The following is a 13,361-nucleotide window of genomic DNA, read 5'->3' as shown; positions in this document are numbered from 1 at the left end:
AATTATCCAGAAATTTTTGAATTGTTTTAATCAATATACATCTTTAGCACACAACGCTCATTTTTGAGATCAGTATTTTTTAAAATTTCTTTTGGCAACTTTTGATAATACTAATTGTAAACAGTAGTATCAACAGTAGTAGCAAATTTTTAGCACCATATCCAAACCAGCGATTGAAAACGTTTTAATTAATATTAATGGATATAATTAAAGCTGAAATTGAGAGGAAAAAAAGATTTCTAGAAGAGAAAAATCTTGTGGTATTTTTCCTCTTCATTTAAATTACATTCATTAATTGCTGGCCTTTTCACCTTCACTTACTAAAACCCCATGATTAATGTACTAGTTAAAAATAACGAGAAAAAAAAATATTTTTAAATTAATAGATTAGTTTAAATGGTCAGGAACTGTATGTTTTCCAAATATTAGTAAAAGAAGCTACTTTCAATTCAAATTCATTATGTTATATGCATTTAAACCTCTACGTATTTTTTTAAAAAAATATTTGCTCGTATTAGAACCCTTTGGTGCCGTGACGATAATAGTTGTATGTGATTAAGTATCGATTTTGAAAAGTCCTCCTTAAAAAATATAAATAATACCCAATTATAAAAATTCTACAGTTGGAAATTCATTCAAATTTACTTATACAAAATACGGGTATTCAATTGTTCTGAAACTCCTTGAAGTCGTTAGTGATTTCAAATTATGATATTTTATTTAACATTTAAATTTCGTTCAACTTAGCTGGTATTTGTGAAAAAATGTTCTTAAATTTTTATTATTTTCCTCTAGTGGTGGTAATCTTAAGCCCGTTTTCAGAACCTTTGGCAACTTCCAGGCAGCAGACTGCAAGAAACAGAAAGAAAAACATCTCAGAAAAGAACTATTTCATATCCTCCCCAAATAAACTTCTTTTCTTTCTTTTAAATTTCTGCATGTGCACCAGGACAGCTAAAAAAATTCTTGATTAGGACTAAAAGAATTTGTTAAGTTTTCTTTGAAACATAAAGAACTTTCATAGAAATTAATATATATATATATATATATATATATATATATATATATATATATATATATATATTTATATTTTTCCTGTTTTGAATATGATAGAAGGGGTAGTTCAGAAATTTTTTCATGTGATTTAGTTGTAAATATTACTAATTTTGGTCTATATTTTACTGTGTAAATATTTCATCATATTTTCTACCAAAATGGGCAATGTTCCTGTCAAGAATAGTTATCAAAAATCAGATTTCTGAGAAACTTTAACCTTAGATGTTTCTGGTCTTACCTGAAATTGTTGTTAGAATACTAAATACTCAATTTTCTGCTCTTATATTTTAATTATCTAATCATTGATTTGTTTAAAAAGATTTTGTGATAGTATAAAAATTGTGTAAAGTATAGTATCTAAAGTTGAATAATTATTGCTTTATCTACTGAAAATTTAGATTAGAGTTATGTAATTTTATCATCAAATTAAACTATTAATTTGAAATAAAAATCAAATTTATAAACATTTTTGCAATGCAACACAACTGCTTGAAAAGTAATGAAAATAAGGAAATACCTGACTTGTAACTTTTTCATTGTTTAAAATTTTCAGAGTTGGCAAAGTTTAGGACAGAATGAATTAATCCATGGTTTAAACCAGAGTTTCATCCATCTTGTCCAAAACTGTCTAAAACCCTTTTACTCATGTCTTAATTAAAAAAAAATATTGTGAAAAATGAAAGGTTAATTTTTGAACAAGAAACAGAATGAAGACAATTTTTTTAATTGAAGAAGTTTATTATTATTTTTAATATTGCATTATTTATCCTTATGCGAAACATAATTTATCAGCATTAAAAGCATATAAATATATTCATATTTAAGGGATAAAGTATTAATTTTTGCTGTTCAATGAATTGTGGAGCTTCAAAAGTTATAAATCTTTTCCTGTTTTGTTTTAGTAAGTTTAAGCAAATTGTACAAAAAAAATCAAATATTTATTAATATATGTAATTATATGTTACACATATAGAATTTTTACCTTTTACCAAAGTTCAAGTTTTTGGACAGTTATAGTTAGTTTAGGGCAGTTTTAGTCAGTGTAGGACAATTTAAGATGGTTTAGGACATTAAAACCCAGGTGACCTGTCCAAAACCAGTTTAGTGCATCCAAAACCCCAACCCTTAATTTTACTATTTTGTTTGTTTCAAAAAGTGAATATTGATGTTACAGACTTCTGGGAAAAAATATTTCAAGAGAGGAGATTTAATCAAGCAAGCTGAAGAAGATTACTGGAAAAAACACTATCCCCAACAAGAAGATAATGAAATTAGTGAGGTATTATTTTAAGTAGAAAAAGAATATCAAAATATTCAAACGATGTTTTTATTATTTTATATTGATTTTGATCTTTAAACATTCCAATTTGCAGAATGAGAAGAAGCAAGCTGCTGAAAGCTCAAAGTCTAAAGAATCAGAAAATGCACTGCCTCGCAAAGAAGTATATATTTATAATTCTGAATGGTTTACATGGTTTTTAAAGAGCAAAATAAAGCATTTTTTTTCTTTTAATATAGCTGAAAAATAAATTTTATTCAAAATTCAGTTTTTTAATTACATTAAATTTGTAGCTAAACATTTTAAGAATTTTTTTGGCAAAGTTCTGTATTGCAGGTTTCTTAGTATAAGTAACCTTTTACTGAGTTTTTAATGAAAATTTAGGTCTCAATCTTATTGTAATTTTACGTGCATCGAAGTAGAAACGACTGGATTTGAATAAAGTTTTTTAAAAAATCTAAATTTGAAATTCTTGCAGAGAAAATATCATTTTTGTTAAAACTAAGACCACATATATTGCCTTGAAGAATAAATTGTGGCAAAAGAAAAAAGGTACTTTGGTATTATCCTGCGGCCTACGCTGGTGAAAATATGCAAATCCTTAGGCGCCACCATAATGAAAAGCAATTTCTAAAATAAACATTCTAAACACATTAAATTTTTCAAGCAATAATAAAGTAATAGTAACAAAAAAATTTAAGTGTAAAAATACATAATAAAAAATATAAAAATAATCAAAACAAAGTAAAAACTTTTATTATTTTTTTTTTTATAATATAGTTCACATGTTAAAGGCTAACATAGTAAATAGGATAAAATTTGCGATTATTGGTGCGAAAGCTACCTTTTGGCGATATTATTGGGTTAGGCGAAAGTACCAGAAAACAAATCCATTGTTTAATGTCTAGTCAATTTTATTAAGAAGAAATGTTTTCATTTCAATGAAATTATTGCAGGAGCTTTGGGAAAATTGTGTAAACGAGCTTCAAAAATAAGTTTATAGAATTTTTTTTTTTTTATAGCATGAGCTTTAAATGTACTCTTTCCTAGAGTTTCATTCTATTTTACTTAAATTAGAGAATATATGAAATATTGTACAATTAGTTAAAAGATGTAATGATTTTTTTTTAAATATTTTATAGTTACGTGACCCTTTAAGTTTATAAAAATAACTGTTTTCTAAGTTTGTATTTTATCAGATTTACTATGAAATATTTTTAAAAAATGATAACTAAAGAAATATTGTAGTGATGAAATGTAACTTACTTCTCTATGCTTGTTTAGGTTGTCAGGAGATTGAGAGAAAGACAAGAACCTATAATTTTATATGGTGAAACAGAATTTGAAGCTTTTCAAAGGTTAAGAAGGTTAGAAATCCTAGAACCTGAAGTTGATCGTGGCTTCAGAAATGATTTTCAAGAGGCTATGGAAAAAGTTGACCAGGCTTATCTAGATGAGTTAATGAAAACTCAAGGCAGTGTCGAAGATGGAAAATCTGTGAATGATGTAAAAGTAGAGGAGGAGAGCACATCTATGGAAGAAATAAAAGTAAAAAATATTTTCGTAGTCACAAAATAAGCTTTCAGTTATTTACATACAGTAGAACTTTGATTAACCTATGCCTTCGGGACAAGAGGTTTGTTGAAAAATCGAAATTGTCAGATAATTGGTGAGTCATTTTAAGTTAATGTTTTAATTTATAAGCATTAAAGAACTCAAAATAAATAGTAGCTATAATAAAGTTTTTTTAAAACTTTTTTTAGAAGTTTTTTTTTATGAAAATAGGCTTTATATTAAAAAAAAAAGATTTATTTCCTGTGAAGTTCAAAACAAAGCGTAAAATAACTTTTAACAAATTACTTTAAAATTTCCAAACTATTATTACATTATGTTAACGATGAATAAAAAAAAATGTCAAAATAATTTGTCAAAAAATCAAAAAGCATAGTATAAATTTCAAAAAGTGAAGAAAAAATCATCTCAAACCTCTAAGTGTAAATATATTATTGTGTAGAACGGTAAACAAAGTATTATTTTCACTATTAAAATATGTTAGCAACATTTTCCTTTATAAATTATTGAATTAATAACTGCTTTGTTAATATGTAATTTATGCAGAGTTAAATATGTATTATTTTTGATATAAAATAAAATTATTTTAAGTGTACTCAATATTTTAAAAAAAAGTACTCTTTGTAAGTTTTTACACAAAGGTACCCTAGAAGTTTTTAACACTCACCTGGGGGGGAGGTGATAGCACCTATGTTGGGAACCTAGGTACTAAACAATGATCTAAATCACATTTCTGAGGAGATATAAAGAATAAAATTCAATTTTTAGAGATGTTGACTTTTTTTTCTGAATATTTTCTATTAACTCTGACTAAAAAAAGAAGTACAAGTTTTTTTTACCCATTATATTTATAAACATGTGTAAGACATCTTTTTTGAAAAATATAAATTGAATTTTGGTGTATTAAATTATCTAAAATTTTAGAACATACTTGCAATCTCAAAATTTTTTATTGTGTGTTTCAGACTGAAGCTAAAGAGAAGCTTGGGAAAGGAAATGACAGTGATGATGCTAAAGTCATCTTAAAATTTTTGCGGGTAAGAAACTCCTTAAAATAATTTAATTTTAAGTTGGATTGTTTAAATTAGTTACATAAAATCTATTAGCTTTCATTTTTGACTTTAAAAATTCTCTGTTCTAATAGTGTTTTGAATTGTTTCTGATTTTCATTGTTATTATTGAAATATTAATTGCTATTTGTGAACAAGTGCATTAGCTTTCAGAAGTTTCAGCCACCTAATAAAGTTCTCATGTACTTTTTTATTATTTAAAAACTAAACAAATATGATCTGTAACCATTATTTCGACAAATTATTTCCATCATTTACACAAATAATCATAACATCATTTAGGAAAAATTTGGGTCGAGTGATAAACTGTTCGCAAATTATAGTATCTTATGCATATGCTCACAATCCTTTTCATTTTAAAAATGGATCTTTCATAAAATTCTTACCTCTAAAAATGAAATCAATAACATCATAAATGCACAATTTTAAATTGCATTACTTTAAAATAGTTTTTTTTTTCCAAAAATATTCCAACAACATTTTGATCTGGTTTTTCAGATTTTCTAGATCGCTAAAGAATATCAATTATAAGTCATCTACAAAAAACCATTTTTATATTAAATAATTATACTTTTTTAAAAAAGAAAAATAGTAACTAAACACATTTCATAAGACTTTTGTTAAAAGACTATACATATGTATAGTTGTGGAGTAGTTAATTCAACTCTTGACAGATAAAAGATTAGTACAAATATGATGGAGCAGAACAATCCTCGAATGTACATTAGATTTGCACCTACGAAAAAAGAATTAAAAATGAAAAAATATTAATCCAACTATCACAAACAAACAAAAAAGAAAGATCAGTTTAAGTATTATCAATCAGGTATTCCCCTTATTTCGGAAAAATCTAAGGGAATATATACTACATCTTACATGACCAATTCATAAATTAAATTCCACAGCGTACTCATTGAATTTTCGAAATGAATATACTTCAGGATTATACAGTGGCTGTAATGTTTAAAATGACAACATAGTTTTTAACTTAACTCCGTGGTGAACAGCCCATGGGCTCACAAGGCCTACTGTGTCCATCCCAGTTATCTTACCTTAGATGCAGGAGCTGATATACAAGTTGGGTGGTCAGCCCCCAGTGTTTTGACCTGCCAATCTTTAATACAATCTAGACCCCAAACCTGTCGATCTTTTACAAAACTGTTACAAATATTATGCTTTTTGCTGTCACCATTTTTTAACACCCTTCATATTAATTTATGTTTTATTGCTGCTTTTGGTCTGTTTTCAATGTTTTGTTTTATTTTTTAAAATTAGCTGTAATAAAAAATTGACTTTTCTGTTTTAGTTTTTAATGCAAGTGTGGGGTCAAAAACTAAATTCTCGTTCAGAGAGTGAAAAGACAGGTATGAAGGGGAAAATGGCATCAGCCACCTACACTCAAACTCAAGACTATATAAGGCCTCTATTTCGACGCCTGAAGAAAGAAACTTGTCCTGAAGACATTTTAGAACATCTGATTTTAATTGTTAAATATATGCTGGACCTGAATTATGTAGAAGTAAATATGCTCACTCAGTTATAATCTAATTCTTTAAGTTTTTGAAAAATTCTTACATTCTTTATCTGATTGGTTGGTCTTCACTGTTTAATTTACGTTCAAAATTTAGTTAATTATATATGAATTTTCAAACTTGCATGAATGTACAAGATGAATCTGAAAGAATTTATCAACTGATGGTTCCATTCCAAGCATAATAATCAGGGGAACATAATAAAGTTTTGTTTATAAGTATGATGTGATATGCTCTCAAGAATAGTTCTTAAAGCAATTATCCTACTCTCATTATTACAGGTTACAATGATGCAATTTTAAAATGGAAGCATTTTTTTATTATCAAATAGTAATTTTAATAGTAAACAAATTTAGATAGAGTTGGATTGTTTGTAGCATGTAAAATGGCACGTCTATGTGAAAGAAAAAATGCTAAGTTGAATTACAACTCCTATTTTTTATTTCCTTTTTTAATGTTTTAGAACTAATATTCTATTAATTAAATAATTTATTAATTTCCGTTGATAGAACATTAATATTTTCAGAAATGAATAGTTTATTATGAGTAATTAAACGTTTTTTTCTAGTTTTAAATAGATGATATAGGTGTGTGGTTTTAATTCATGAATAGATGGCACAATCATCTTTCTTGTGCAAGTTTTCATGATCAAAATTGACAAGAAGTCAGTTTTAAAGTGTCTTTTTCTAATGAAAGTTTGATGGAAAAAAATAATTAAAGAAATGGTGAGAGAAGGTTTCCAAATCCGATGAGAATTTTTTACTTTGAAGAAGTAATCTGCATTGTAATTTGAAAAATAATGTAAGTGCTTCACGATAAATTTCGATAAAAATGGCTTGATTACTATTTTCTTTCTATTACTAATGTTATGAACACTAAAACAGAATTTGAAAAAACTGTTGAAAGAAATTTTTTTTTTTTTTTAAATTTTGTAATGTGTTTATTATACAAAAATGCCAAATATATAAAAATCTCAATGTTGAACTTTTTGTCCCTTATGTTAATTTTTTATTGCACTGTAATAATCGCCTACTTTATATGTTTCGTGTTCTCACCAACATAATAACCGGAAAATGCTACACACAACTTGAGTTGAAATATTCATTTAAATTTATTGTGTAGAGGACAGTTTTTCTACCTGAGTTACATAATGAACACTTTAACCATAAATAATATTCAAGAATATTTTTTATAATGAATTACATTGCAATGTTGAAGATTTCCCCCCATAAAAAACGAAAATGTGCTCTTAAAATTATTTAAATGACCCGCATACTTCTATGAACAGATTTAATATATTTCAATTTATTTGAAATAACTTGATGTTCAAAAAAAAATCTTTTTCAATGAACCTTAAATTAATCAAATAATAGCATTGCGTTTTTTTTTTATTTTAGGATTTCATTTATTATTAAGCAAAAATGGATTTCAATTGTTTTCTTAAATGATCAGTTATTAAATACAGTAGTCAAATTCTTTTAGTTGGTTAAAATTTAAATGATTTAATTTGATTTCTAAGTTACTATACAGTGTTTTTATGGGAAAGGTAGTTAATGTTTACTGTATACTTAAGCACATTTCTCTACAATGTGATTTGAACTCAGAAAGTATTGAAACAATCAATAGTGAATCACCCTTAGTTCTTTTTCAAACAACAATATACTATTTCATGATGTAGAATAATAAAAAACTGAAAAATAAAGAAGTATGATTTAAGAAATGTGTATATTTTGCATTAGTTTAATAAGTTATGAGAAATTATAATTTTGAATTTGGGATTAGCATTTAACTCTGTGCTTTTTGATGGATTGAAAAACTTTCGACTTAAGTCATTTTCGTTTCTTATTTCATATGTCAATTAGACAAAGTAAAATGAATGGGTAAAAAAAGAATAATTTAGGAAGAAAAATTAGCCTAAGATTTTTGTTTGAAAAACTTAAAATTTAGATATGTAATTTAAAATGTAAGTAAGCTTATAAATTTGAAATATAATTAAAAATTTTGTGCTATGTTATGATTGTTGTAAGGGTAATTTTTTGCTTCTAGGCAAATGCTGCATACTTGCAGATGGCAATTGGTAATGCCCCATGGCCTATTGGTGTGACTATGGTGGGTATCCACGCAAGAACTGGTCGAGAAAAGATTTTTTCAAGAAATATTGCCCGTATCCTTCCTTAATGCTTTATTTTCATTTCAAAGTATTTGTGACAAATTAGCTCATGCCATACAATTTTTCTTTTAATCTATCCAATTTAGTTCATTTTATTAAGATCTATTACTGATAACGAAGCTATTATTATTTTCATTTGCATAATTATTTATTTTTAGCAACAAAATTTTAGATGAATCAATGAATTGATTTTTCAAAGTCATAATTTTATTCATAATTCAATGTTTCATTTTCGCTATGTCATTAAATATTAAATAGTTCAAGAATTATAGCTTTTAGACAAATTTCTTATTAGTTTGTATTATTTCTTATAAAATTAATAAAGTTATGCCTGAGCGTACATTATGTTAATTATTTCTTTAAACAAGTAGTGCATAGATCCTTAATAAATGTTGGAATAAATATTTTAAGGTAATAATTGTCAGGTATTTTTCATTTTTTTTTAAAAATTGGTTCTCTTAAATTTTTATTTGGTTTTACTTTAGGCAAGGCACAGGAAAAACCTTTTTATTAATTCAATGAATGGAAATTGTCATTGTTATAATATTTTCTCAGCTATATCCCTTCTTCCAAGTTAAAACTTACTTTGTAATAACCAATGTCAGATGTTAAATTTTTGAAATTATGAAGATAAAAAAAGTGTTGAATTAAATACTTTCATGTCTATTACATGACATTAGTTTGATGAAAGCAATTTAGTTTTTTTGCTGATAAAAGTTATCACCATTTTTACTCAAGCGCACAATATTTGACTAATATTGATCTTTGTTTTGGGATTGCATAAGCTACATGAATATAAAAAGCAGGCTGGCATATTTCTTCTTTTTAAAAGCAATTGTACACGTTGTGAGGTAAAAATTTTATTGTTAAGTAAAAATAGGTTGATTTAAATGCTTTAAAACATAAATTGTGCAAAAATATTTCCTTTAATATTTAGACATGATTTTTGCATGAGGAAGGAAGGTTTTCATTAACTTTGCTAGGAAGGTTTTCATTAACTTGTACAAAAGGTTAAGACTAGTAGCATATTTCCGTATTTTAACACATTAAACCGTATGTACAGATTATTCTAGATTGCATCATAACCTTTGGTTGCTATCGATAAACGTTCCCATCATATAAATCACTAACTCTTTGTAAGAGTAATCTGTAGACATTGCTATTGTGCAATTATCATATTCATAAGGAACCCTCACTTAACAAAAACGGTGCCTCTGTTTAAAGTTGGCTTATTTAAATGTAAACTAGATAATCTGGGATCATGTAAGCAAGACAGCTCTTTGAAAAGCTGTCAGCAGAAACATATCTGCAAAAAAATGCATATAAATCCATAGAAAAGCAGTTGCCCAAGAAAACTATTATATATTAAGATTCATGTTATCTGAAAGATGGTCATCTGATCTCCAACAACCTCAATGGCGAAGATTAAACATATGTCTAACTGAAAAAGGAAGCAATGTTAGTAGGGAAGACTCATATAAACTTGAAAGGAAATCTCAGCTTACTCAGAGCATGAAGAAAAAAGTGTAGTTGCATATAAACTTTTTCTCACAATTGTCTTTTATATTCTTTAAAAATTTTCAAAATGTGTATTTTTTGTATAATTTCTAAATTTTTTTTAATGTATCTGTGAAAAATTTAGACAGAATACCTCACATTGTTTCATTATATATGTATGTCAAAGTTGATTCATTACATATATTAGAAAACAACGTTTACTACTTTGGATTTTCCCAAATTTGTATCAGTCTTACAAATTATGCAACTTACTTTGTAATTGTTGGATTTTAAAATTATTTGGATTCTTATCTAATTACATAATTCTTGATTCTTTTTTTTTCTTTTTTTATTTGATTTCCTGATTTTATACTAACCTTAACTAATTTATAGATGTACTCAATGATGAAACTCAAAGAAAATTTATTCAAGTAGGGAATAATTTATTATTTTAGTTTAGCATAAGAAGTGTAATAATTAAAAAAATTTTTAGTGATATGGTCTTCATAACTTTGCAAAGTTATGAAGAACAACTTTGCAAATGTTTTGCACACTATTTTATGGTACAGTCAAACCCCGCTATAGTGAACACGGTTTATAGTGAACTCCCGGATATAGTGAACGAAGTGTTCGGTCCCGTGCCTTGCAATACGCGTATAATGTTATTTCTTGTGGATATAGTGAACCAAAAAAATGAGGAAGTTGGATATAATGAACTTTTTTCTGTCTTCAACTGATTTTTTTCTTTATTTTTTTGGTAATCATTTTGAAATTTCTACTTCAAAATAAATACATATACCAATGTTTAAAACCATCTATAGAGGGGAATAGAGCGATATGCATTATTTCTTGTTTGCTTCTTTTATCTCACTTTCCAATCCCTAAACAAACCAAGCTGATGTTTCCAACCCAGGCGGACCTGGTGTCAGTGGGGTCAATATGCATTTTCTGTCAGCAGGAATGAGTAATTATTCATTATTGGTCAAATGGTTGAACACTAATATGTGTTGATAAAACCCTCATTTCAACTCCTTTTTGCTCTCAGTTCAGTTAAAAAAAAGCCTGCAAACAAGTGTCTCAAATTTAACTATGGCGACCAGTAAATGTAAAACATTCTCCGTTGATGATAAAATGAGCATAATCAGAAAAATTGAAAATGGATGCAATCAAGTTAATATTTGCAGGGTATATAAACTATCCAAATCTGCAGTTTGTAACAAATGGAAAAATAGACAATTGATAATTTCTGCTAATGAAAAAAATTTAGATGGCAGAAAAAAGTTGAGAAAAGCATATCACAAGGCTGTTGAAGAAGCATTACTGAAGTGGTTCACCATTCGAAGAAGCCGCAATCTTCCAGTATCTTGACAAATGTCGATAAATTTGTTAAGCGATTTTATGTGCTCGAATGCCAGGTTAGACAGGTTTAAAAAGCGGAATAACGGAAATTAAGGAAAAATTATCTGAGAGGCAGAAAATGTTTCCATATCTGATGTTAAAGATTGCTCATAAGCTAAAAATTAAAAAAAAAAAAATTTTTTTTTTTGCACGCAAGACGAAGAGTAATGAAAATTAACGCATTTTTTGCTACTACATAATATTTTTCAGTCATTTATTTGAATGATGTGTAATAAAAGGGAGGAGTTTGGGAACCATTAGTTAAATTGCCTGCGTAACGGATATAGTGAACTCCCGGTTATAGTGAACCAAAATTTCGGTCCCTTGAAGGTTCACTATAGCGGGGTTTGACTGTATTTCTGATGATTCTCTGATTTAATCTTTTTTAGAACAATAATTTTGTATTTCAAGTCACAATTTTTACTTAAAAATATAAATAAAATTATTTGAATAAAATTATTTATTTATAGATAAAAGGTATTTTTCAATTAATTGTGCAATTTTTATATAAAATTGTGCATTGCACAAAAATTGTAAGCACAAAATGTAACATTTCTAGGTTTCTGCTTAGGACTTTTTTTTAATTTTAATTTATTGAACTAGTGAAGTCAATTTTTGTTGATAGGTTATAAATAAGTTATTGAGCAAATTTTTTTTCTGGGTGGGAATATCTGTTTTTTTTTTTTTTTTTTTTTAAATATAAAAAAGTGGGGTCACTTGCCCCTACTATCCTTTAGATGAGGAAGCATGTCTGTGATTGTTTATATCTCCCCTATATTCCCTCATTCTTTTTTTTTAATACATAAGATAAAAGCTTCTAAATATTTTCCTTACTGATTTTTGATATTTAAATAGTAGTGAATAGTGACACATATTTTGTGCGACGTTTCAGGGGGAGTTTGTTTACCTTATCTCTTTTTTCCCCATTTTAATTCATAAAAGGATTTTTGGTGATAGTAGTTTATTATTCATTGCTTATTTGAGTATTTCATTTTCTCTTTAAAATTAAAATAAAAACAACAAAGGAAGAATTATTTTAAACAAATTTTTAAAATTGTTTTTTCTCAAAATCATTATGTAGTTTTGATCTCCTAGGCTTCTGTTGCCTCTGGTACTAGTATAATATCTCTAGACAGACTACTATAAATGACTATTCGTTTAAGAAGATTATATAAAAAAGTAATAACAATTAAAAGCATTAATAATAATAAAAACATTAATAATAATTAAATAAACCAAGATTTCAAGCTTTAGTTTGGTCTAGCATATGAAATATTTTCTTGAATTAGTAATGCCAGTATAATTTTCTCAGGATCTTTTTTATTAAACCGTAAAGCTTTCTTCACAATTGTCATTTAATTTTTTATCCTTTTTAGGGTTTGAAAAGACTGATGACTCAATGCCAGAGATTTTTTCCTACAGATCCCTCCCGCTCTGTTGAATATAATGCTTAAAAAGGAACTGCATTTTTTTTTGTTGTATCATATGTATATAATGTGTGTTTGTTATTGTGGTTTTGTATGTGGAAATGCATTAAATAATTTTATTATATTAAGTCTTGAATTACATTTCTTGAAACAACATTTTATGTAAATAGGATTTTTTTTTATTCTTCTTCTTTATAATAATTTTTTTAGAAACTGTGTTTAACTGAAATTTGTCTTATTTGTTAGCTTATAGTATAATAGTTCTTGATTTTAAAATTTCCAAACTGCAATGTTCAGTTCAGAAGTAAAATGACTTCCCACTTAATAAAAATTATTGAATATGTTTGCTAAAAAAAATGC

General features: G+C 26.7%; 1 protein-coding gene across 1 annotated transcript; it reads left to right on the top strand.

The window, feature by feature from the left end:
* Positions 1-98: 98 nt before the first annotated feature.
* Prp18 (pre-mRNA processing factor 18) lies at positions 99-13,129 on the top strand. The gene is made up of 9 exons (XM_016062005.4): positions 99-260; positions 2,231-2,335; positions 2,430-2,498; positions 3,620-3,883; positions 4,873-4,944; positions 6,284-6,496; positions 8,556-8,673; positions 10,570-10,607; positions 12,951-13,129. Exons 1-9 carry the CDS (start codon positions 198-200, stop codon positions 13,026-13,028), a joined length of 1,020 nt encoding a protein of 339 aa, XP_015917491.2. The 5' UTR covers positions 99-197; the 3' UTR covers positions 13,029-13,129.
* Positions 13,130-13,361: the final 232 nt, after the last annotated feature.

Source organism: Parasteatoda tepidariorum, chromosome 10 (assembly GCF_982258835.1).
Source record: "Parasteatoda tepidariorum strain Cologne lab strain chromosome 10, Ptep-v5.0, whole genome shotgun sequence".
Lineage (NCBI taxonomy): Eukaryota > Metazoa > Arthropoda > Arachnida > Araneae > Theridiidae > Parasteatoda > Parasteatoda tepidariorum.
This window is presented reverse-complemented; position numbering and strand designations above follow the sequence as displayed.